The sequence below is a fragment of the Coffea arabica genome, chromosome 4e, assembly GCF_036785885.1.
Source record: "Coffea arabica cultivar ET-39 chromosome 4e, Coffea Arabica ET-39 HiFi, whole genome shotgun sequence".
Lineage (NCBI taxonomy): Eukaryota > Viridiplantae > Streptophyta > Magnoliopsida > Gentianales > Rubiaceae > Coffea > Coffea arabica.
In genome coordinates, this window is record NC_092317.1 from 5205378 (window position 1) to 5230069 (window position 24692).

The 24692-nt window shown below is 33.9% G+C and overlaps 1 protein-coding gene across 1 annotated transcript; it reads right to left on the reverse strand.

The window, feature by feature from the left end:
* Nucleotides 1–21772: 21772 nt before the first annotated feature.
* On the reverse strand, nt 21773–23809 carry LOC140005691 (lipid phosphate phosphatase 2-like). Its single transcript, XM_072046720.1, has 7 exons — nt 23567–23809; nt 23360–23447; nt 23151–23260; nt 22967–23060; nt 22425–22613; nt 22273–22332; nt 21773–22007 (listed from the first exon to the last, which is right to left on the reverse strand). The coding sequence occupies exons 1-7, from the start codon at nt 23783–23785 to the stop codon at nt 21853–21855; spliced, it is 915 nt and encodes a 304-aa protein (XP_071902821.1). The 5' UTR covers nt 23786–23809; the 3' UTR covers nt 21773–21852.
* Nucleotides 23810–24692: the final 883 nt, after the last annotated feature.

Here is a 24692-nt window from a genome sequence, read left to right on the forward strand (position 1 = left end):
TAATTGCAACACACACTTGTACACTTTATTTTATCAATACTTTTACAATTTTACCGTTTCTAAAAGGCCCCTACAGATGTCAATTGAAAATCGTCCAAAAGCAGATATAAGCTATCTCACAAAGAAATATCCTTCAACGGTTAGTTATAGCAACGTGTTAATTGCACAATGTGTTAATATGTTTTTGTGTTAATTGTACAACAAAAGCTGCACTTCAATTAAATGTGTTTATAACATCATTTCAGTAATTACACCGACACATAAGCTTATATGAGTTCTACTCGATGCAAAAACGGTTGCAAAATAATTTCATATTCCAGAAATACTCAAATGTCTCCATAAATCAAAGTTTTAAATGTACGAGAAATAAGGGCATTTCAATAAATATATTTAAACACATGCTGCCCTCGATTGCATCAAAAATTTTAAAAAAACTACACAACATTTCACATTCCTAAAAAGCTCCTATCTATGCGGTTGAAATTAAAATCTCACTGTGACCACAACTTATTCTTATATAGTACTCCCTCCGTCCCACTTTGATAGTCCTGATTCTTTTTTCACACAGTTTAATAAAAAGTAGTTAACTTTGTTGGAACAATCAATTTAGGTAGCTATTTTCCTAAAATTCCCTCACATTAATTAGAGTACAACTTTATGGGAACTTAAATTGATGGTAAAAAAAGAATCAACTCTCATTAAATGGGGTAGGTTTATAGTAACAACAACTTACATTGAATAAAGATATTTTAGGAAAATTAAAATACAACTACATTCTTCAATTGAAAAGTGGACTACAATTTGGGACAGACGAAAAAGGAAAACAGGACAATCAAAGTGGGACGGAGGGAGTATAAGGAAAAAGATACAGCGTATTTTTTTTTTTTGGTATTTACCAAAGAAAACATGAACAGTTTACGTGTATGTACAGCGTATTGTCGTATACAGTCTAGTTTTCTTGTATATCGAGCCTTCACACTATCTTTCAAGATTTAAAACAATATTGTATAAATAATATTTTAGAAATAGAAATTAAATAGCTCTATGTTCTGATATTAAAAAACAAAAAAAAAACACTCATATTTGGAAGATGCAGTCGGTCCCCGGGCCTTCCAACGACCATATGGGGTCCGCGTCCAACCTTGTGAGGAGTAGTACAGTAAAATTGCTCGAAGTTTGCAATGATCATTTATGGAAACATACCTTTCGATTATGGAAGCAAAAGGAACTCCCTTCAGTCGGCATATTTTTCAAATTCTTGTGGATACTGTGAAAGGGATCATGTCTTCAAAATTGAAGGGTCAAACTAAGGAAAGAATATAGATTATTGTGATTTCGTTTAGAAGCAAGGTCCTTGTAATTACGGCGAAACATGAAGAAGATCAATTTATGTGCCCTTAAACTACATTGAAATCAAGAAATTTCAGAAGCTATTTTTTTAATAAAACAAATGAAAGTATTCTGATTTCATGGTTTGATTTTTAACACGAGTAGAACCTTATACAATCAATCAAGACTATTCGGACATGTTCTCATTACACTTAATCCCCGTAAGATATACCATTATTATCACTTTAACCCCCTAACATTTATTTTGTATCACTTAACTCCCTGTGAGACAAAACTATCTTTCTATTAGTATGATTTACTATTTCTTTAGTCATTTGTCTTTTTTTTTTTTTGAACTTCCATTTTTTACCTTCTTTATTTTTTTTTCTCTTGCTTCTTCTTTTCTCTTTCTTTTCCCAGCCAAAGGTTCATCTCCAAATTAAGACCAGGACAATATAAATTTTTTTTGGGAAATCAAAATAATAGACAAGTCACAATATTTTGTGATCACATAACAGTTAATACTAGAGTAATTTCGATTTCCAATTTTTTGCAACATATATAAAAGTTCTATTTAGAATATCAAAGCTCCAAAGCAATTTTCTGATTCAATCTATTGCTGATAAAAGTGATTAGAAGTTAGGAGAGACAAAAAAGAAAAATATATAAGAAACCATAATAAGAGAGGGGTACTTTAGTTTTGCAGGAGATTATTTGTAATTAACCCTTTTTATTTCAAAGAATGAGTCCAACCGGATGAACGAATCTCAGTCTGCCCAATCACAATCCTACCCTTAACATATATAATCATCAGCGCATTTTTGCAAATGATTATTGGTTAGACCTTTTTTTTTATATGTATAATAGTCATTATTTGCATATCTTCAAGTCGAAATAGCTAACTACAAAATTAAGTCTTTTTGGGCTTCAAAATAGGTCAAATTACTGTCTAACAATGCATTGAGATGATCAAAATGGTTATGAGCAAAATACAATGGAGAATCAAGACTTAGTAACATCTAAAATTGGTCAAGTTAAATTAAATGGAACCCTCGTAGAGCAAATATATAATTGACCAATTGCTTTTAGGTTAACATGATTTGATTTTGGCTAGAACCAAATAAAAACTGAATAGTGATAAACAGCCATGATTATGATGCCATCCTTTTCAATCTTGAATTTGATAGTGCTGGAAATCTAAGAAGATTAGTCTGCTTCTGTAATATTGCTCTCAAAGTTATTGGATTGGCTAGCCGCAAAATTTTTCTACATGAAAAGCCAAAAACATTGTGTACACAAGATCGTAGTTGTGTTTGAGAATATCCTATATGAAAACGAATACGTCATTATAAATCACAAAAACAAAAAAGTAAAAGCAAATACATGGTTGGTTATGCAAAAGGAACAAAGCTTTCAACTGGAAGAGAATATAATTGAGTACTGGTAGCCCCATTTCCTTTCTTTGGTAGTTTGGTTTCAAAAGCTATTGGTCCACGCCTATAAGATACATTGTCTCTTGCCATCTCCAGCGAAAAGGAATTTGAAAGCCATATCTTGCTTTATATGGATATGAATAATGATATTCTCTCGAGTCCAAGATACTGAATCCCATGTGCATTACTTTGTTTTTTTTTTTAATTTCCCCACTGTTTACTTTTGTTTCTGATTAAAAAACAAAAATGAGAGTTTTGTACCTCCTGCAACTTGTACATTTCCTTATCTGGGATCAATGCCGTGATTCTTGTAGAACAAAGAGATCAGAAGATAGTGAAGGAACCAATCATCTTTTCTTGGGAATCTGGGATTATGCAGCATAACTTTTTTGCCGAGTCGATCCCACGCCCTACTAAAACTCAGAAATATATTACTTTGTAATCTATGAACTGATGAATTAATACCTTGAATGATTCTAAAAGCAGGATTTGCACAATGAAAAAAATTTATATGCTAGCTGCTACTCTCAACTACACACAATGACAAAAACCTTAATAAGTATACTGATCTAAATAATAATAGTGTAACTATTTCAATGTAAGCACGGATAAATCCACGTCTGCGCATAAATCCACTTCTGATAAACCCACAGGATAAGGATTGGGCAATTAGACTTCCTCTTTTGTGGTATTATCCTCTATTGTATCAATGTCAGTCATCTTTTATGGAGAATAAGTTATTTTAAATAATAAATAGAGTAGAAGAAGTGAATTATTATTCTTGCATCTACAGAGCAACTTAAATTTCTCTATGATGTTTGCCAAAGAAAAGAAGGATTAATCTTCTATACACTGACAGCATATACACTTTTAATGTTAGATGCATGATACATAATTTTAATTTAAATTTGAAACTCAAATTTTGCATATGCTCGTATATCCAACCGTGATAGTGTATAAAAGATTACTCAAAAAAAAAAAAACCTAGATGGAATAACAAAAAAAGGAATTTATAGAGAATGAACTAGGACAAAATAGGTCAAAATATGAATGTGAATTCCATGACTTTTGTCTCCTTTTACCTTGTAAGATGAAGCTTTGGACTCTACAAAATGTAGGATAAAGGGCATTACCGTCTAGTTGTTTAATTGGGCAAGTTAGTGTGGAAAGATTGGATCTAGGCTTTTCACATTTTCTTTTTCTTTTTTAAGTTTTCTATTTGAGGCGTAGTAAAGTAATATATATCGTTCTACTTTATCTCCTTCTCTTCACTTTTTTTTTTTTTTTTTGGCAAAATTCGAACATCAAGGCAGATGTTCCCGTCACAAATTTGTATAAGGATGGGCATATGCTCTATAATTAAGAACTTCTAAAGCAATTTTTTTTCTAAACCCTCATGTCTAATTTGTGTTGGTTAAGGAGTTTGAGGTGAGAATCGAATCCATGTTCAAGAACATAATTGGATAGCGTACTTCCAACAGCACTCCCCCTTGCCTCCTTTACCTCCACTATGGTTTATGTAGATGCCGACTTAAAATGATGGCGAACTGAAATGTTTGTCAAATTTAAAGAGTGAGCAAATGCATGCATCTAAGGGATGGAAGCCGCAATTGGTGGCAGACCTAGTTGCACAACTGATGCAACGTAAAATCAGCTTTTCATTTCAACTGTTACACCCTAATCCGCACGGGGCCGAAATTTCTTGTAATTCAGCAATGATAGATATTTTTGTTTTCTTGTTTTTTTTTTCCCTATACTGCAGTGGTCCTGCAACCCCTGTATCTAATCCTGAGAATTAATGATCGGATTTTGGTATATTTTCTATTTATTGTTGGTGCATAAGGGGGTAACGGGGGATTTTTGTGAGTTGATAGGAGAGGAGCCAGAAGACTTGTGGGCGTCAAACATAAAGAATCATTGGATGTTTGGATGTGCATGCTCTATTGCCGGTGTGGTGATAAAAAAGAGATGGTGATATGGAGAAAAAGAGGTTTGGTTTGTTGCCATTTCAGTAAATTGGCAATGTTCCCAGTTGCCAAGAAGCATGGAGGCCAAATCAACCCTCAACACACAAGCCTTATCCAGACCAAACTGCTTTCCTTATTAAAAGCAGTGATGCGTAGGGAAACAGACAGTCATATGGAGCGGTGAAAGGCACATTTGATGATATGTTTGATATATTCTTCCAACAGCTTGATATAATCCTGCTTAACGTGTCAATACCCCACTGCCTCATTCACTTATTGTGGGGCTTTCTCCTTTGATCTTCTTAGACAAGGATAAAAGAGACTTTGATGCTATGTTTACAAAAATCTGCAACGCTGGCAATGTGGTTGTGGAATTACCCAAACTCGTTGAAACCCTTTTCTCTGCACCCTCAAAGCACACAAATTGATGCATCTTTTAATTTGCTTTATGTAGAATTGTATATAGACACCTATATTTTAGTTTAGGACAAATTATCCCTTTGACCCTTGAACTTTTAGTTTAGGTAAAATTAAACCCTCTAACTATTTGTAGTCAACTTTTAACCTTCGAACTTGTAAAATTGGAAACTCGTGGCCTTTTGGCTAGTTTATCCGATTTTGCAACCGAAAAGCCAAATCACACGAATGGCAGTATGTTTTAAAGAATAATCTTTTTGTCTGCACAGAAATAAGCAAAAGTGAACAACTCTATTTTCTTCCCTTTTCCTAAGCCAAATCGCTAATAGATCTCAATAGACAAATTGCGGAGGGAAGGGAGAGAATTGTGCCATGAAACAAGCAAAAATGCGCAAATATCGCAGTCCTCCATTTCCTATTTGTCCCTACAGTAAAGTTACAAAGATGAATATTTCGTGGACTGATTGAAACCCAGAAAGAAGGTACTCCGTTTGCTCACAAGAAATTGGTAGCTATGGGTATTAGGATTAGATTAACGAGGAGATGTGCCGTCGTTCTATTAAGTTGATACAAGGCTTTCTAAGAAGGATCAATGCAACAGAAAAGCAAAAGGAGGAATTTGAAACTGCAGCATCAAGATCTGAGGCAAAAACTACTAAGTTGAAGGCAAAATTAAGAGAAACAGAGGAGCATCTACGATGGCAAAAATAGTTGAATAAGTTTCTTGTAAGGGTACTTATGGTAAGTTGGTTGGTTGCTGTAATAATGATGCTTACAGAGAAAAAAGAGATGGAATCTCTGCTGAAATGCTACAAATGGAGGTAAATGTACTGGGATGATGCTACAAATTCGTGTGATTTGGCTTTTCGGTTGCAAAATCGGATAAACTAGCCCAAAGGGCTACAAGTTCCCAATTTTACAAGTTCAAAGAATGAAAATTGACTACAAATAGTTTGAGAGGTTAATTTTACCTAAACTAAAAGTTTAAGAGCCAAACGGATAATTTGCCCTTTAGTTTATGCAGTAGTGAAATGCTACAACTAAGTGTGTGAGCTGTGTGCATGTCCCACACAGTAGGTCGCTCTATGACGATTAGATTAGATGATGATGAGAGGAGATTTGCCCTCAAGAATTTTGTGGCTGCAAAAAGTAGGCCCAACTGCATGCCTAATTGCCTAGCCCTTTATGGGGCTTTTTAGTGTAAGGAAATATGAAATACCATACTTCATTATGTAACCATTTCATGAGCAGCATCTACAATTTGTTGCCCTTACCCCCCTTTATATGTGTCCTGGTTCTTTTTTTGTTTCCCCTATTTTGAGCAGTGGAAATGGAGGACACTACAAATTAAACACGGTCAATTGATCCATTGGTGCTTACTCATTTAGATGGGACCTCAATTCATTTGAGGCTGGACATGTATAATTCGATTCTCAACGTTTGGTGGCCAAGATATGATCACGAGTGCCCATTTGGAATAATTGCAGCTAATCATAATGCTTAACTACAATTTTTTGTGGGATTTACATCTATTTATTAGAAGTTCATAACCATTGACAGAGACCAGGCCCTAGGTTGACGGAAACATTTAAAGCCAGAAACAATTTGAAACTGTACATAAACATTCAACAGAAAGTTAGGTTGAATTTGAATTCTGGAGGGAGCGAAACAGAAGTCTCGTAAAACCACTGAACTTTGGTTCAATGGCCATCAAAAAGGGATTAAATTCTTCATTGGACTGTAGGTTAGGATTCGAATCCTACTTGCAGTGAAAAAAATCCAAAGGAAGTGCTAAAATACCATTTTGATCTAGTTAGACTTGTATACCTACTAGCTCCTTACACGGTCTCTTTAGGTTCCCCTCCTTATAGAATAAAATAAATTAGGTTATATAAATGTTATCGTTGCCGAAAAAGAAAAAAGAAACAGAAGTGTTGTAGGTTATACATATGCTTTTAATTTTCCTTTCTAAAAATGCCATATAATGCTTTTTATTCATTTAATGGCTGATACTATTAGTTTTCGTGAAGTTCACAATATTGTGGATCCGACGCTTCTATAATTGCTCATTTCAGTTACAACTTACAATTTGTGTGACAAAATAAATATATATACTAAGACAAAACATGCAAAAAAAAATTAAATCTTATTCTCACTAATCGAAAATTGTGTCTCACGATCAACTCTCATCCGTCTAAATCAAAGTAGATACGCATCCAACAATGGCGTAAATTACTCGATCCCCATATTAGCATCCACCAAATCACTTGCCTTTTCCAACAAATCAAAGACTCGTTCATGGACAAAGTCCAACATGAACAAAAGTAGCGACTTGAAAGGGAATAAACATCATTTATATTCTCCCAATCGAGATTAAATTCTAAATTTGTAAGTGCAACGTAAGATTCCAAGATTTTGGGGATAACTGCCCCTTTTCTTCATTTTTTTTTTTTTTTTTACGTGTAGGTATATAATAATCATCATCTTAGCCGTAAAAATGTCCGTAGCTTGTGCATTAGTGGCCAAAACGTAGAAAAGTTTTCCACATTCCAGATCCTTCACGCATCAAACATAGCGGGTATCTTGCATCTTCCTCCATATGAAGAGGGGCCGGAAGATAGAACTTTCTCCCAATCTTTATTTGTTCTCAAGCACCTTTGCCCATCAAGGATCAATAATTTTGACTGGTCTTAGATATTCTGATGCTCACGCGATCCACTATTAGCGTGAAAACCACGCCGCAACCTACTGGGTTGAATCATAGGTGGGCACTTAAGCAGCGGGCACTAGCTTTCGTTTCTTGTTCTGATACTCCATGTAATAGAGGACAAGTTTCACTTTGCCATCAAGAATCTAAAATCTTTGTTTCTGCATTATGGAGTCTGCATTTACAGCTCAGAATGAAGATGCCAACTTTTGGTAAGAATTAATTTTAATATGTTGAGTTACTTGGATTAATTTTTGAATAAAAACCATCTCTTCTCTGTCAAGAATTCACCACTTTCGTTGTATGATTTGCGTTTTCATCAATTTTAAGAATAATAGTGTATTTCTCTGTGACATAAACTACTCCATAAAATGACCAATGGCATTGTTATACTGTTAGTCTGTTAGTACTAGTTATGAGGTGAAGAGGTTTCATCCTTGTCACCAAGTTGGATTTAGGATCCACACAAAAAGTGCAGAAGTTTAAGGGTTGAAGAAATAGGATGCTACTTTGACAAAAGGTAAGAATTACGAGGACTAGACCATCTTAACTACTGTTGTTGTCTTCTTTTTCCTTTTTTGGTAATATAGTACTTAAAATTTTATGATAACTGACTGCATTTTTGGTAGCCTAATATATGGATTGTGATAATTGATTGTATTTTTGGTAGCCTCGTACCGCTTCTAGTTCAATTCTTTCGAATTCATTGGATCCCTTTCCGCGTTCGAGAATCCCTTCCTTTCTTACACTTCGAAGAGTAAAGTAACTAGAACTAATTTAGTCACCTTTTCATGTTTCAATTGAACACTTTCTATTTTTTATTATCCTCAAGAGAGAAGATTATTCTTTTTAACAGACATATACGGGTCCAATTATGATCTTATAATAAGAACAAGAGATCTTTACCCCTCATTTTTCGAGAATTAAAAAGATCCTTTTCAAATTTGAATTTGTTTATTTGGAATCTAGATTGTTCTACTTTATATTTATTTAAATTTAATATTTGTCCTCTCTTTTTTTTTTTTAATATCATTCTTTAAGTCCCATAAGTTTGATCCTATAGAATTTGATCCATTTTTCATTGAACAAGGGATACGAAATAAAATATTAGAAAATGATTTGATTGGATAATAAAATGGAAGGGATTATAAATAAAGATGTCTGACTTTCAAATATATGTGCGGGCGGCGGGCGCGCGCAGGCATTGCGAAAATTCAAAGTCCCATTGCCTTTCAATTTGGACCAGTCAAGGACGCCATTCAAGAAAGTTGACCAATAGTAATGAAGAAATTCAACGGAAGTCCACGCGAAAGGTAACTTTCAGTTCAGCATTCAGGGATTCAGCATTCAAAGGAAGTAATCAAGTTACTCTTGAAGTCATGTTTCATTCATTGCCTGTGTAAAGTTTTTTCCCTTCACGAATCTCAATTCAATTGAGATCGAGAAATATAAACGTCCGGACTTTGTCTATAAATTATAAAAGAGTAAATCTTATATACACTGTCAGTGTATATATATATTCACCATTAAATATATTACATGTGTAAAATTTAAATTTGAAATCTAAATTTGTTCATTATATTATCCATACAATCATAATAATATATACGCTGACAACATATATAAGATTAATCCAACAATCACTTCTCTTCAAAAACTGAGAGCTTGCAATTACATCCTTATCTCCTTTTTAAGTAGTTTTATTGCATCACTGATTAGTCAATTTTAATCAGCTGTGAACTAGTGTATCACCCAAATGTTGAAAAAGGAGTTAGCCCACTTGAAAAGTGGAAAAATTAATAATGCATGGTTGTAAATATCAAGGGCTGACCGCAGACATAAGAAAATAATTCATCTGAAGTAAAGTCCATCTAAAGAAAAGGGCTTCGATTCTTTTATTCTTTGGAAGAATTGATAAGTTCATGGAGGGTAAAGTCCAGGATGAGAGATTTTATTTATTTATTTTTTTTGAAAAAAGACAAAACCATTCACATGGCTGATGGCTCATACATGTTCCAAAACCTTCGTGTGCCATACTGTTCCAAAACCTTCATGTGCCGATGTGTGGCTGCAATTGCATTCTATCGGCAACTGGTAGTGTCCACTGTCTTGTCAACTGCAAAGTCAAATTTGTGAACATACAAGTATATATCCGGATTCAGGATGCAGCATTGAATTATTGAAAGCTTTGTCTATCAACCTGCCGAAGGGTAAAGACAAAGGAACAAAAACAAAAACAAAAAAAAAACAAAAACACTAGAAGGTGCTATTGAATGATTGGATTGTAGATGTAGCGCCCACAAGCCAGCAATTGGTTTCATTATAGTTTGTTGAACATCGCAAAAATGAATATCTAGTCGAATTTGAATCTCCGTCCCACTTCGATTATGGGTTCTTCAACCTGAGTTTAAAGTTCTCAGCCGCACCTCCTGTCACCAATTGGTTGGATGGTGTTGATTTGTGGATCCCCCTTAAATTAGTCTCTGACTCAATTTGGCGATGATTTTCTGAGCGTTCTAATCTAATGGGGTGTGTGTGTTTATTTCTGTCTATGGAAAAAAAAAATAGTCGAATTTGAATCCTATATTAATTTATTGAATGAAATTGTACCATATCTCGTGTTGATAATTGTTGAGATGCTTTTGTTCTTAATTGGAATGATACAATTTTGCATCCCTAATGTTTTGCGCGCAGAGATTCTGAATTTGTACCTTAACTTTTATTTTGAAAATTCTGCACTCTAAAGTTATAAATACCTATTATATTGCACGCCGAACTTTTATTCTAGACAGTTTACACCCTAAATGCACCATTTAACTTAGAATTCTTATAACCTTGAGGTGTTAGTTGAAAATAGCTGAAAATATAAGGGGTACGAAGTTTATTAAACCCTTCTTAATTTTCAAACACAATTGGAGTAAGTAAAACATGCGAGTCACTCGTTTATGCTTTCAATTTTGGATTGAACAATCAACAAATTCATTTTTCATGCAAAAGCAATTTGTCCCTAAAAAAAAACTTAAAAGAAGAAAAGTAAAACGAAGTAAAGAGATTTGAGTAGTCTAAGGGTCTGTATAAACTATAGCAGTACAGAATTTTCCCCTTAAGGGCTATTCTCAGACTTAACAGGTCAATAAAAATGATCAGCCAACACGATTGTTATCAGTCAAATAAGATAAGAGGATCGCTTTTGATCACCTTAGAAACAATTGAATGAGAGAGAGAAATATAAGTAATCTTTAGGAAGGCGGTGAAGGGGAGGGTGATTCCCCCGGCTTGGGAAGATTATGCTGCATTTTGTTGTGAACTGGAGGGGGTGGGCTTGGCAACACTCTATCCACAATTGGATCATAACCTGCAATTTCAAGGCCGAAATTTGTTGTCATCGTTTTCTTGACCCAAGAAAGAAAGAATGACACCAAAACAAGATGTTTTTATTCCAGCTTTCTGATACTCAGTCTCGGAATATATTAATGCTAATCAGAATGACTATTAATTCTCGTCAAGAAGTAAATGATCTTCATGATTTTCATTTTCCAGAAACTTATTACCTGATATATTTTTTTATCTGAAAACGGGAAAATGATTTAAATGGAGTACAGTTTGTTCATCCTAGCCATTTATATCACTATATGGGAAAATTTGCAAATATTCTAGTTTACTTATAAGTTTGGTCGTGGAAGAAACAGAAAAAAAAAAAAAAAAAATAGCAGCAGAATAGACTAAGGTGGTTAGAGATGATAATTCATACCTGCTGTGACTTGATGGAGCTGTTCTGCGATGAAAATTATCACAATGAAGATCCTCATAAATTTAATAATTCTCGAAAGGAAAGAAGGATATTTCTTGTTTATGCTTGGATTGTGCTCAAGTGCTTTCTTCCTCGACTGAGATACACAGGAGGGAGCCATGACGGGAAAATTGTGGTCTTCTGGCCTTCAAAGTTTACGGTACTGTCATGTATTCACAAACTCTTTCTTACCTTATTAAAAAAAAAAAAAAGATAACTATTACAGGCTACTCTTTTGTTTTGAAAGAAAATAGATAATATATGGATTCGTTTTCCCTATCAATACTATTTTCAATTGAGAACATTTTCTTGACTCACAAGTTGGAATTGAAAGTTTTTTTCTGAACTACTAACTCAAATATGAAATTCAAATAGCCTCCAAACGAAACTAATTTATGAATCAAACATATTGAATTGTGAAAAGTCGACTTGATTGAAATATCTGCATAGCTAGGCCCTTAAACCCTTTGCAGAGATGTCAAACGTTTATATTTGTAAGCAGCTTAACTTAGCTATGGTCATCCAAAGTTTGTTTGATTTTCTTGATCAGAGTGATCAAAGGATTTTCCTGTTCATCCTCGAAGGCATTTATTAGTTTTAACTGAAGTCAAGTGTTTAGACATTGGTCATGACTCGTGAGTCGTGACCTTGGTTCTTCTTTGTGTCTCATGGTCAAAGTATGGGAAAACGTGTTGCCCTGTTGATAATATTATATTCGTTTGGATTACTATTTTCTGAATTTTTTATATAATAGCGATTTAACATGTGTAAGGTAAAAAGTTATTCAAGAAATAATTTGATCATAGAAAACATAAAAATTGTTCTGAGAAAAACTTCAATCCAAATGATAACACGTGTCAGTATGAGCTTGACTCGGATTGGTTCTCATAATTCTGGTATTTTTATGTCCCAGATTTATATATCTACATTAATTAAGCGGCTTGGAAATTGACTAGCTTTTCAATTGGTTCCCACGAGGATTGATTAAATACAAGCAACTTCGGTTTCCTTTTTCTTTTTTATGATCTTCATGATTTTCACATTCCAGAGAGGTACAAACCTGATTGTTTCTGAAACTAGGAAAAGTAATAAAACGAATTTTTCTTCAAAAACAAAAATGGAAGAAAAGAGGGTTCTGTTCATCATTCATTTGTTAGAAGAGGAGTAAAATAACTAATAACATCAGTCATATATCGTGTTATATGAAGAGTGGACAGATGACTCTTTCAAAGAAAAAAAATTAGTTTATGAAAGAAAAAAAAAATTTAAACTGCTTTTGAAGACAAATAAATTAAAATAGCCTTCAAAGAAAATTAATTTATTCTTTTCTATTTCAAACCTTTCGCAGAAAATGCTGAACTGAATTAGTCACTAAACCTAATCAACCATGTGAAAAGCTGACTTGCATGAATGAAATATTTCGGACAGCTACTAGTTCTTCGGCCCCCCACCTCTACACTGAAGTCAAACCTTTATCTTCTTATAATTGCTCATTCTGATACTGATAGATAGCTCCAACTTCCGAGTGTTTCTTCTAATTTACTGTTTATCTTCTCTCTCTGTCTCTCTCTTTTTTTTTTTGGTCGGTCCTTCTAATTTGTGTTCAGAAATAGTTATATGCTCAGTGGAAGTAAAATAGGAGCAGTTTTTAGCACAATAAATACATTTTCCTTTGCATTAAGGGATTTAATAAAGAATTTGAAATTCTCTCAAATCTGGGTCGATTTTGATAGATGCTTGGCACGTAATTCACTAATTATTTTGATACGTTTATAAACTGAACTGTTTTCTCCAAATCTCTCGATTCAAACGCAACCAAAAGAATTCTATTTTTATTGGTCCCACTTCGACAGTAGAGTAGAAAATTTTCAGTCATCAGAGCAGCATTGTCATTATTTGAAAGAAATAATAAGGCCATCATGCCACCATTGCATATTATATTCATCCAACCAATTTTGCAGACAAGCAAACATCCGTATAAATTGACGAAGCTGAACAGGATGTTTTGGGATTGATGTCTGAAAACTGGATTAGGCCTTGTCAACATCCAAAAGGACGTTAATGGCAGAATAATCTATTGGGTTGTTGTGGATTAATCATTAATCTTCTCCTAACTACACATATCAGACAAAGGGTTAGATATCACTCATTATCATGTTCTTGTTTTTTCTTTCATAATAGAAACACCATTCATTCTTGACTCTCTACCTTTTTTGCTTGCCCTCAAATTGAATCTTTTATTATTGTTTTTCAAGACAGAGCATAAAACAAAATGATTTTATTTTGATTAAAATATTGACATATTGGATTCCATTAATTTCCATGCATAACACCAAAATTGCACGAATAAAGAGAGTACTTTGAATTGAAATTTTTTTTGTAGCCACTGTTTACATGTTCTTTAGATGACTATTAATCATGATATCATAAAAAAAAAAAGAAGCAAAACATGATGTTATTTCTTTTATTCCGTTGGATGTAATTCTCTCTTCTTCTTTTTTTTTTTTTCTGTTTTGTAGGTATTGTTTACATGCTCTTTAGAAAACAATTAATCTCGATATCATTTAAAAAAAAAAAATCATGACGTCATTTTCATTTTCTTCCGTTGGATGTATTTTTTCCCCCTTCTTCTCGCAACAAATTTTACGTCATATGCGTTAATAAAAGATAAGCGTCTGGTGGTGGGCAGCAAGCTTGCTGCTTTTGTTGTTAACGTCCATCTTCTTTTTGGATCCTAAAGTCCAAAGAATTAGAACTTGGGCTTTTATCCCTAGAACAATTCCAGAGGACATATTAAGACATTTCGCTTGTACAAGTCACCAACATGGGCCGAGTTTAAATCCAATTGCAAGAGCTTATATTGGCCATTTATAGGTAAAAATACTTTTTGATTTTGAGTAAGTTTTTTATACATCATCAGTGTACGATTTTTTTTTAAGACTAACAAGTTTAGATCATGTTACTTAATATGAATTTAAATTAAAATTTAAATCATACACACGTGTCGTCATACATCCGTTGTTACTAATGTAAAAAAATTACTAAACTATCAGTGCATAAAAAGTTAATCCATACTTTTTTTTTAGCTATGTATTAGCTTAGAGTTCATTTCATTACTAAAAGAATTTTAATTTTAAATAGAGTTTATATAAGTGTCGTTCATCCAACCCGCTAGTCGAAAAACTAATTTTAAGCTGGAAGGTCATTTTCTTCTAAAAGCCAATTTTAAGCTAAAATGCATTTCCATTGTGTATTATTGGATTATATGAAAAACTTGAATTGTTCTCCATTGGAATATGATGATCTTTTCTTTCATCCTTGTTATTTTTTTTCCCTTTAAGGTGGCAATCAATACGTGCATGAACGTGTAAGTTGCGTGTGTATTTTTGTCTTTGAAATATTTTTCTATGACCTTGCTCATGATTTTTCCTCCATTTCTCCCCCTTTATAGCTTCCCTTTTTTCTTTTCTAAATTAAAGTGTTCCCACTAGTACGTAACTTCCTCTTCGTTTATCAACTTATTCCATTAATTTTCATTTTCAATAAACAAAATACTATATCCCTTTACAACTCTCACAAATTTTTTTATGCCTATCATAATGAAAATTGCATAGTGAACTACTTACTATACGTTATGAGAATGAAATCGGGTGGTTTATGAATATGGAAAGGATTATGGAATCGGATGGCAAGTATTCTACTGAGGGGATAGAAACAAAAATGATAAAAATATCATTTTATACGAATTAAAATAAATTGAAGAGAAATGCCAAACTGGTTTTTCTTTTTTCTTTTTTTTATACTGCACAAAAAACTTTGACTAACAAATTAACTATATACCAATTGGAAGTCTGAGGTAAAATCAAATGTTGTATTCATTGATAAACTCTAGCTAGTGCAATTCACATTGGAACGTGCAATTTTCGTTCTACAAAGCATTAGAGGCATTTCCATATCTTTTCTTTTCTATCCTATACTCCCAAACTGGCCATAACAGTCCTTAAATTTTATCAGGGTGGAGAGCAAGAGCTAATTTCCCATACTGTTTCTTTATTGTCTCATCAATCACACCAACCAAGGACCTCATACCAGTCCACTTCTCCATTCACCTTTGTCTCAGAAGCAGCATATATAATATAACAAGCGTCTCCCGAAAGACCCTCTAGTTCAAGAAACAGGCTTTGAGCCTTGGAAGCAAATCTCATAGCTCCTCGTATCGTATGTCATTCTCTGCCAACTTTTGCTCTGCCATTTCTTTCGTTGGTTAAAAAGGTAACGAAGAAAAAAGCATAAATGGCCGTGCTGGACACAATAGATTTACTTCCAAGTCACAGAAATTTTTCTTTTGGGTCATATAAATTTGTCTTGATATAAATATCGGAAAAAGCCAAATTGGTTTTTTTCTCCCTGCACGTGGATTGGGGATTTTTTTTAAAAACAAGTTTTTCAACTACAATACTACAGTAATACTGTAATACACAAATAAAAATAACCTTAAAAACATCAAAAACAACTTCAAAAATATCAAAAATACAAAAAAAGCAACCTCAAAAATATAAAAAAAAAACTTCAAAAATACCAAAAACATAAAAAATAACTTTAAAAAAATACCAAAAATACAAAAAAAGCAACCTCAAAAATACAAAAAAACAACTTCAAAAATACCAAAAACATAAAAAACAACTTTAAAAAATACCCAAAATACAAAAAAATAACCTAAAAAATAATCTCATCTACAGTAAAAGTTTTTCAATTACATTGTTACAATAAAATATTTCAAAAACAGCTCATCCAAACGGAGATCTTTTGGAAGTCGTGAGGTAAAATCAAATGTTTATAGGTACTTTTCATTGATAAACTCTAGCTAGTGCAATTCGCATTGAAACGTGCAATTTTCGTTCTACAAAAACATTCGAGGGATTTCTATATCTTTTTTGTTCAAATTAACAAGATTCACTCCTCACACTGGTATTACTTGAAAGAGTTGAGGGAAAATTTTGAACCCACAAAAAACTACTAGTACTTGTAACGAAATACGCATACCAGCCAAGGGTTTATGTGCAAAGCATTTTCACCTTCGTTAATTAACTTGTCCATGTGTGAACTTGTAGGACTAATTTAATTGATTACCGGACTTGTATTTAATTAAATGGGTTCAACTTCTGCAATTTAAAAAAAAAAAAAACCCTTTCTTCGTCTTGGAGTTGAAAATGATGTAAGAGTCATCTTCAGGCTTGTCTTTTAGTTGACTAGTATACATAGAGCTTTTTATTTTCAACTTATTTTAGCATTTATAATTTTCTCAACTAGGAAAATAAAAAAACAAAATAGAAATTTTAGTTCTGCTACATCTGCCAGTTCTCTGTTGCTCAAAAACTAACAGTTCGTTTGGGAGATGGGAAAAGAAAAGAAAAAGGAAACAGGGAAGGAATAACTTTTTTGGCCATGCTTGGATTGCTTGTTTCCGTCGGAAAATATTGTCGTTTTTCGTGATCACATTTCCCTATCATCTTTTTCCCTCACATATATTAAATTGTTACAGTAATTTTTCCATGAAAAATGACGGAAAATGCAATCCAAACACAAAGTTTTTTGGCCTCATTTGTAGGGCTGCTACAGTTGAAAAACCTTTTTATCCACTTGTGAGCTGATTTTGACAGAAAGTTGTAGAAAGTCTGCAAATTTAAAAATAAAAAAACAATTGTGTTCTTAAATGAATACTAAATAAAATTTTAATGTCATATATATCCAAAATCGCTCCGTTTGTTTCTCAGACTCCTAAATAACATCAATATCACTTTCATTCTTTTCTCTTCTCTTCTTTTCTTTCATAATTTCTCATCTTTTTCTTTTATATCCTATACTTCCAAACTACCCATAATAGCCCTTAAATTTTTTTTATATTTCGGCTTTTTCTAATTTAATCCAGCAGCCTTGTTCTTATCAGGGTGGAGAGCAAGAGCTAATTTCCTATACTGTTTCTTTATTGTCTCACCAATCACACCAACCAAGGATCTCATACCAGTCCACTTCTCCATTCACCTTTGTCTCAAAAGCAGCATATATAACAAGTGTCTCCAGAAACTGCGAAAGACTCTCCAGTTCAAGAAACAGGCTTTCAGCCTTGGAAGCAAATCTCATAGCTCCTCGTATATCATTCTCTGCCAACTTTTGCTCTGCCATTTCTTTCGTCCCTGGCAAATTGCCTCATCTTTGTTACATTCCATATCCACAGGCCAGGAATGAAAGATTTTGTTGGATACAAAAACATGTTACACTCGTAGTTTCACTTCATTTTTTGTTGTATAGCTAAGTTTTTTTTTTTTTCCCATAGAGGTTACTCCAAAATTCAAATATTTTGTTAAACTACTATTAGGTTGTGAATACTGCTCTGGCACGCGGTGCGCACGATCAAGCGTGACAAAGTATACATTGCTACTTAGAGATCTTTTCATTCTAAACCATGTCCATTGTTATATTATCATCTAGGATTAATATTGTTCTATGAAAATCTCATTCAGCAAAGCTCCTTAGTAAATATTACTCACATACTTTGAAAAAGTTATCTAGCAAGCTTGTTTCTGTCCCCTCAAAATAAAAAATATTGATACATACATGACCCCAAAAAAGGATACTAATCGAGTAAGAATTTTTTTGTAGAGGACACTAGACTTTTATGTTTGTTCCCAAATTACCACTATATTGAGTAAGATTGTGTTGAGGTAATATGGGTAGTTATGACAAGATTGAACTTTATTGCTCTTCTTTATTTTTTTAGAACTTTTTTTGATGGGTTTATAAATTTAGTTTAAAATTACATTACTTCCCTTCATGGAGACTTTAAGTTCAATATTGGATGAAGGTCTTTTTTTTCATTTTATACCAGAACGGGAAGTATACGTAATTTTTTAAACTTGAAGGATACTGATTGAAATTGTCATAAACCTTAGGGAAGGTTTGTGAAATTATCCCAAACAAAAAACCTTTCTTCGTGTTGGAGTTGAAAATGATGCAAGAGTCATCTTCAGGTTTGTCTTTTAGATGACTAGTGTACATATAACTTTTATAATCTAATTTTGCATTTATAATTTTCTCAAGTAGGAAAAAGTACAAAAGAGAAATTTTAGTTCTGCTATGTTTGCCGAAATAGCTCCGTATAAACTAGCTAATTTTGAAGATGTTTTTCAAAAATTTTACTGTAACAGTGTCTGTTAAAAACTTCTCTATTTGTCAAAAACTTAAATTCCTTAAAAATGTTTATATTTCGGCTTTTTATTTTAATTTAATCCAGCAGCCTTGTTCGTATCAGGGTGGAGAGCAACATCCAATTTCCTATACTGTTTCTTTATTGTCTCATCAAACACACCGACGACCAAGGATCTCATACCCGTCCACTTCTCCGTTCTCTAGAAACTGCGAAAGACACCCTAGTTCAGGGAACAAGGCTTTGAGCCTTGGAAGCAAATCTCATAGCTCCTCGTACATCATTCCCTGCCAACTTTTGCTCTGCCATTTCTTTCCTCCCTGGCAAATTGCCCCTTCTTTTTTACCTTCCATTTTCACAAGGCCAGGAATAAAAGATTTTTCTGGGCACAAAAACACGTTACCCTCGTAGTCTCACTTCATTTTCTGTGGTATTGCAAAGATTTTTTTTTTTTTTTTTTTTTTTGGGTCATAGAGGTTTACTCCAAAATTCAAATATTTTGTTAAAGTAACATTGCCTTATGAATACTGCTGCGGCACGCGATGCGCACGATTAACTGAAACAAAGTTTACATTTGCACTTACAGATCTTTTCATTCTAAGCCATGTTTATAGTTATATTATCATCCAGGATTAATATTGTTGTATGAAAATCTCATTCAACAAAATTCCTTTGGTAGCTTATTAGGTTGTTGGAGATTATGGATTCAAGATTTGTGTCATCGTTTATCAAGCTCTTGGTTGATTCTATGTGATAGCAAAGTTACAGAAATTAATCTACCCAAAAAAAAAAAAAAACCAATAATAGAAATTAAAGGTATTACCTGCTAACTAGAATAAGGTTTACTATAGTCCTACTTTTTTATTCTTCTTCCTGCAGAGACATGTAAGGGTTGGTAATTTGTACTATTTCCGTAACCAATGAGACAAGCCTCAGTCTCTTCTAACATGCTTTCTAGTTTCTACCCGTTCTTGAAGGAAAGGAAACAAGACGCTAGTTGATGGAGAAACTAAGCCATAACTTCTGCAGTGTCTACAAAGGGTGCAATGACGTTAATTAGAGGATGGGATTATTACAATCCGAAAAAATGTACAGAATGATGATAGAATAAGTGAGTTCAGATTTTGGACTCTATGAAGTGAATTACATCTACCAAACTCCTCTGATATTTCTTGGAAACTTATTAATCACCTCCTTTTAATCAATCGTGAAGAAAAGAAAAAAAAAAGAAGAGAAAAAAGAGACGACAAAAGTTTTTACATCGTACCTATAACTTGGTTTTCACATAATTAAAGAGTAAATTGATACCATATAACAACAAAAGAAAATTTTCAAAGTAGGTACATGATTATCTTGTGTAGTGGTCCAGGAGGTTTTGATTTAGCGGCTAAAGTTGAGATACCAGAATTTAAACATCTTGGATTCAAATATTTTCTCTCCATTCCTGTTTCTTATATCTCACTCTTCTCCTGTTAGAAAAAAAAATTAAAACAAATCATATTTATCTAGTGTAGTGAAGAAGTACACGCCTAGCTAGCCTCTGTAAAATCTGCAAGGATGAGATTCTAATGCACCAAAATTTAGTTGTTGCCTTAAACTCAACTGTCGAAAATTTTTCTAACTCTGTTCATTTGTTTTAACCAATACTTTGACTTGTTAATTGGGTATATATTTCATTCTAGACCATAATCCTAGCAAAATCTTAAACCAGGATTTGGATGAATGTTTCTTTGGATATAATCATGAGACAAAATTTCATAGGGATACGGATTTCATCAATTATTGAGATCTTCTTTACTAATTCTAGAGGATGGAGCAATTGTTTTATGCATCAAAAACTAACCCAGGTCCTTGTCCTTTTTGTATTTCAGTAACCAATACTGGGGAATGCATATGCTTTCTACGGCCAAAATTCTACCCTTTTTCCTTTAGTAAATGAATGTGCTGTTTACCCCCCCAAAAAAAAAAAAAAGGCTGCAATTGAAAGTGGTAATGGCAAAGTCTTACTCACCTAACTTGCACGGGTATCATGCATCTGTAGTTTTAGAAAAATTCAATGCCTGAATTTAGCATTAGTGTAACTGGGCTGACACATCTTATCTGAACTTGCCGCATGACATACAAACATCCCAAGATTTCTTAGCCCAAGTCAAATAGTGGATCTCCTTGATGATGGGCTCCAAGAACTGGTAAGCCAACAAATTGTGAATTTTGATCGAGTTTGATCCTAAGCAATATATTTCATCTGCTCTTTCAGACAATTTATATGTTCAATATGTTGTGGATGGTTAAATAATTCTCTGCACAATTTACATGTGGCAGTCTTGAAAGCAATGAACATGGCAACAAGATACCAGGTGAATCCAGGACAGCAAATTTTGCGGGTACACGGGAAAAAGTTTCTATCGCCGTTTGGATTACTATTTTCTGGAGTTCTTTGTAGAAAGATATATTATAACGATTTAATATACGTGAGATAAAGAAGTAATTGAAAAATGTGTTCATGAAAAAACGTAAAAATTTTTGAGGAAAAATGGCAATCCGAACAAGGTAATTTAATGTTCAACTGTATGATGAGTAGCCTTTCTGGCACATTAATTGCATGTTAACAGTTGGATGTGTTCTTGTTACCTGCTTTGAACAGCTTATGTTCTCCCTTTATCAAACTTATGTGAGTAATCAGCTTTCTAGACTTCGTACTTTGCAACATCCAATGAACCATAAAGAGAATGTAATAATTCAGGATTCATGTCAAATCAAAATTGAATTTAAGCAATATCTGCATAGCTACAGAAAGAGCCCAAAAGTGTGGGATAATTGGCGAAGGGGGATAAGGTTATGTGTGATCTTTGAGGCTGTAGGTTGTACTTGATTCTCTTACCGCTTCTGATAACCAGATTGAGATTTTACAAGTACAAACAAAGAATTTGTAGAAGCTATATATTGATAATTCCTATGTAGCAGCCAGGTCTAACATAATATGTACTGAATCTGAGAATTTGCAATCAATATCTCCTTCCATTTTCCATTGCATCTAAATCTTGGCTTCTGGATTCAGGAGTTGCTGTTACGTGGTTTCGCATGTGATCCATTTCTATGTTTGTTGAATTCTTTGAACCATTTTCCTCCAGCAGTCGAAGAAATGTATGAGTAGCCCCCCCTGCATTTTGCAGAAAGAGTAAGAGAATCAAATTACTGAAGAGTTCCTATACAATATTTATTCAGGATCAAAATGGACATTCGAAAAACAGAATTATGGATATTCGAAGTTAATGTACGACTTCGAATGCATGCTTTGTTTTTTCTGATAAGCTGAACATTTCAATCAACAGGGACCAAATGCGTAACTTATTAGCTGAAGGGATTCAGCTCATATTCTGGAAAAATGACTTTCCCAGAACCACGAGCAAGTTGTTTAAACTCACCATTTATGCCATGTGGAAAGGGGAAGAACTGCAGGTAGCACAAAGAGCAAACTACTGATCCTGCATTTTGCAACAGGTTACTATTAAGAGATCTTTACAGTGCTTGCTCAAGGAAGAACTCTTTCAACTTTCGTTTAGTTAGTTTGACAAACCTATTAAAGCTCCAGCAAATACATCCGTCCAGTGATGCCAATAGTCATCCACACGTGAAATACCAATTAGCGCAGCAACAAGAAGAGGAAGAATGACAAGGCAGAGTTTTGCCACATGCCCCCTCTGATCAAATGCTTTAATTTTCCCGCATAAGTACCATGACAAGAAACCAAGGCCAGCAAAGGACCCTGCATGGGGAAGGTACTTCGATTAGATTATCAGAAGTTAATTAGATGGAAGAAAGAAACATGAGCACAATTACGTTTTGTGTCTGTAGACTCTAGTCAGATGTGACCTTTTACTTAAGGGGGTGACCTGTACCAAAAACACTACAATTACAAACACATTTTCCAAACATATTAATTTGTCTACAAATGGTGTCATGAACTGGTGACAAGAAAAGAGCATGTGCTATCTGTTAAAGAGATCAAAAGCAAGAAAGCTTGAATGAGAAATCACAGCTCATTATTGATGAACTGAAGGCAGATTTTTGATATCCAGACTGAAGAATCATCTGATACTGACAGGTATTCTGACTTACATGAAGTATGCCCGCTTGGAAAGCTTTTGTATCCTTCTTTGATAATACTTTGGTCTCCTGAGCACAGCACATCCCCATTTCCCTTCTTAAACACCTAGACATTAACAAGACAATCCATTTAGCAGGTAATACATAAAGACTGGCATAAGCATAAGCCCTTTGCTGAGCAATATATAGTACGCACCGGCACTCCATCAGGGAAGCACCTCCAGAAAAAGTCAGGGCGTGGTCGACCAACGGCATCTTTGATGGAATCCGTGATGACTGCAGTTACGAGTATCGAAAATAGAATGCCTGCAATAGGATTGCCCATCAATGACAAAATGAACTACTTTAGATGAGCAAAAACCAAAGAATAATGAAATCTTAGTTTCAGTTAACTGTAAGTATTACCTAATGTAGCATGATGCAAATCATAAACATCCCTTCTGATGAGATAATAGATGAGAAATATTGTGCAGGGGACAATTATTGCAAAAATCTGTTATACAGAGAGCATGATCAGGAACACGACAGGCGATAATATTTCATAGAAAGCTACAAATTCCAAAGGCAGTTTTGCGTAGGCCAAAACAGGATTTGTAGGATTGGCTTACGTACTGGAACTGCCCAAAATGGTATAGTGTCTGGAATTTTCAAGGGGTATTTCAGATCTGTCATCATCTCAGGCCCAACGTAGCGATGAAATGGTTCTATAAGATTTAAGCCAGCATCTATTAGTACCAAGAGCAGGAGAATTATCCAGTCATGCAAGTGGACTCTTGCAACCTTTGTTCCATGGGATTTCAAAGTGTGCCCCCCAAATTGAATTCCTGGCATCTTTACAAGTAATCTGCATCAACAGAATTGAATTGTAAACACTAAAACTTGACAACAAGGAATAAAGCATTCAATTAGCATCTTAGACGTGTAAGAGGGAAGCTAATACAACCATGACAAGAACTCAACTAAATTACAAAGAGGAAGTTCTGGTACTTTGATTTCCATAACAGCCTTGAACAGGAAACTTGAAGCATGAGATGGAAAGTCCAAAATGCACTTCTTAAGAACTAAGAACTGTATGCAATAATGCAAAAGTGCATGTCTTTCCTAGGGGTGAATGGAATGAAAGGACTCTGTGAAGGTTTTAGCATCAAATGTTTATTGCAATACATGGATAACTATGCAGATGCACTTAAACTGTAACAATATCCTTATTGCAGTATTAAAGTCCTTTTTCAACCAGAATGAACTGTGAACCAATTCTAGTGTTTTTCACAATTAAGGATCAATTGATTTTGTAAACAAGCAAAAACAAGAAGATACGTACAATTTAGTTAACTATATGTAATCACCAACATTATGTCTATATGGTAGAAATGACCTGAGCTGAAACAGCATCAAATTCAAGAAGAATTAGCCCCGTATGACTTCTGAGACAGATGAATGGACGATTTTATTCTTGAAATAAATTTATGCGAGGAGGAATAGCCTCTCATATCCTCAAAGAAATCCAGTAAATCATCAACCAAATCATAAATGCTAAGCATTTCTGCATCTGACATTACTAAAATGAAAGAGGGAATTCGTACTTCACGGAAAACTAATCCAGGGATTGCAGGAGCACGCGAACATGGGGGGACTCCTCGGAATGTGGCTATGAAGAACACATGCAATGACCTGAAATTCAATAACTGAATAGATGAATAAGATTCTCAAAAGGGTTTATGGCATAATTGTTTAAAAG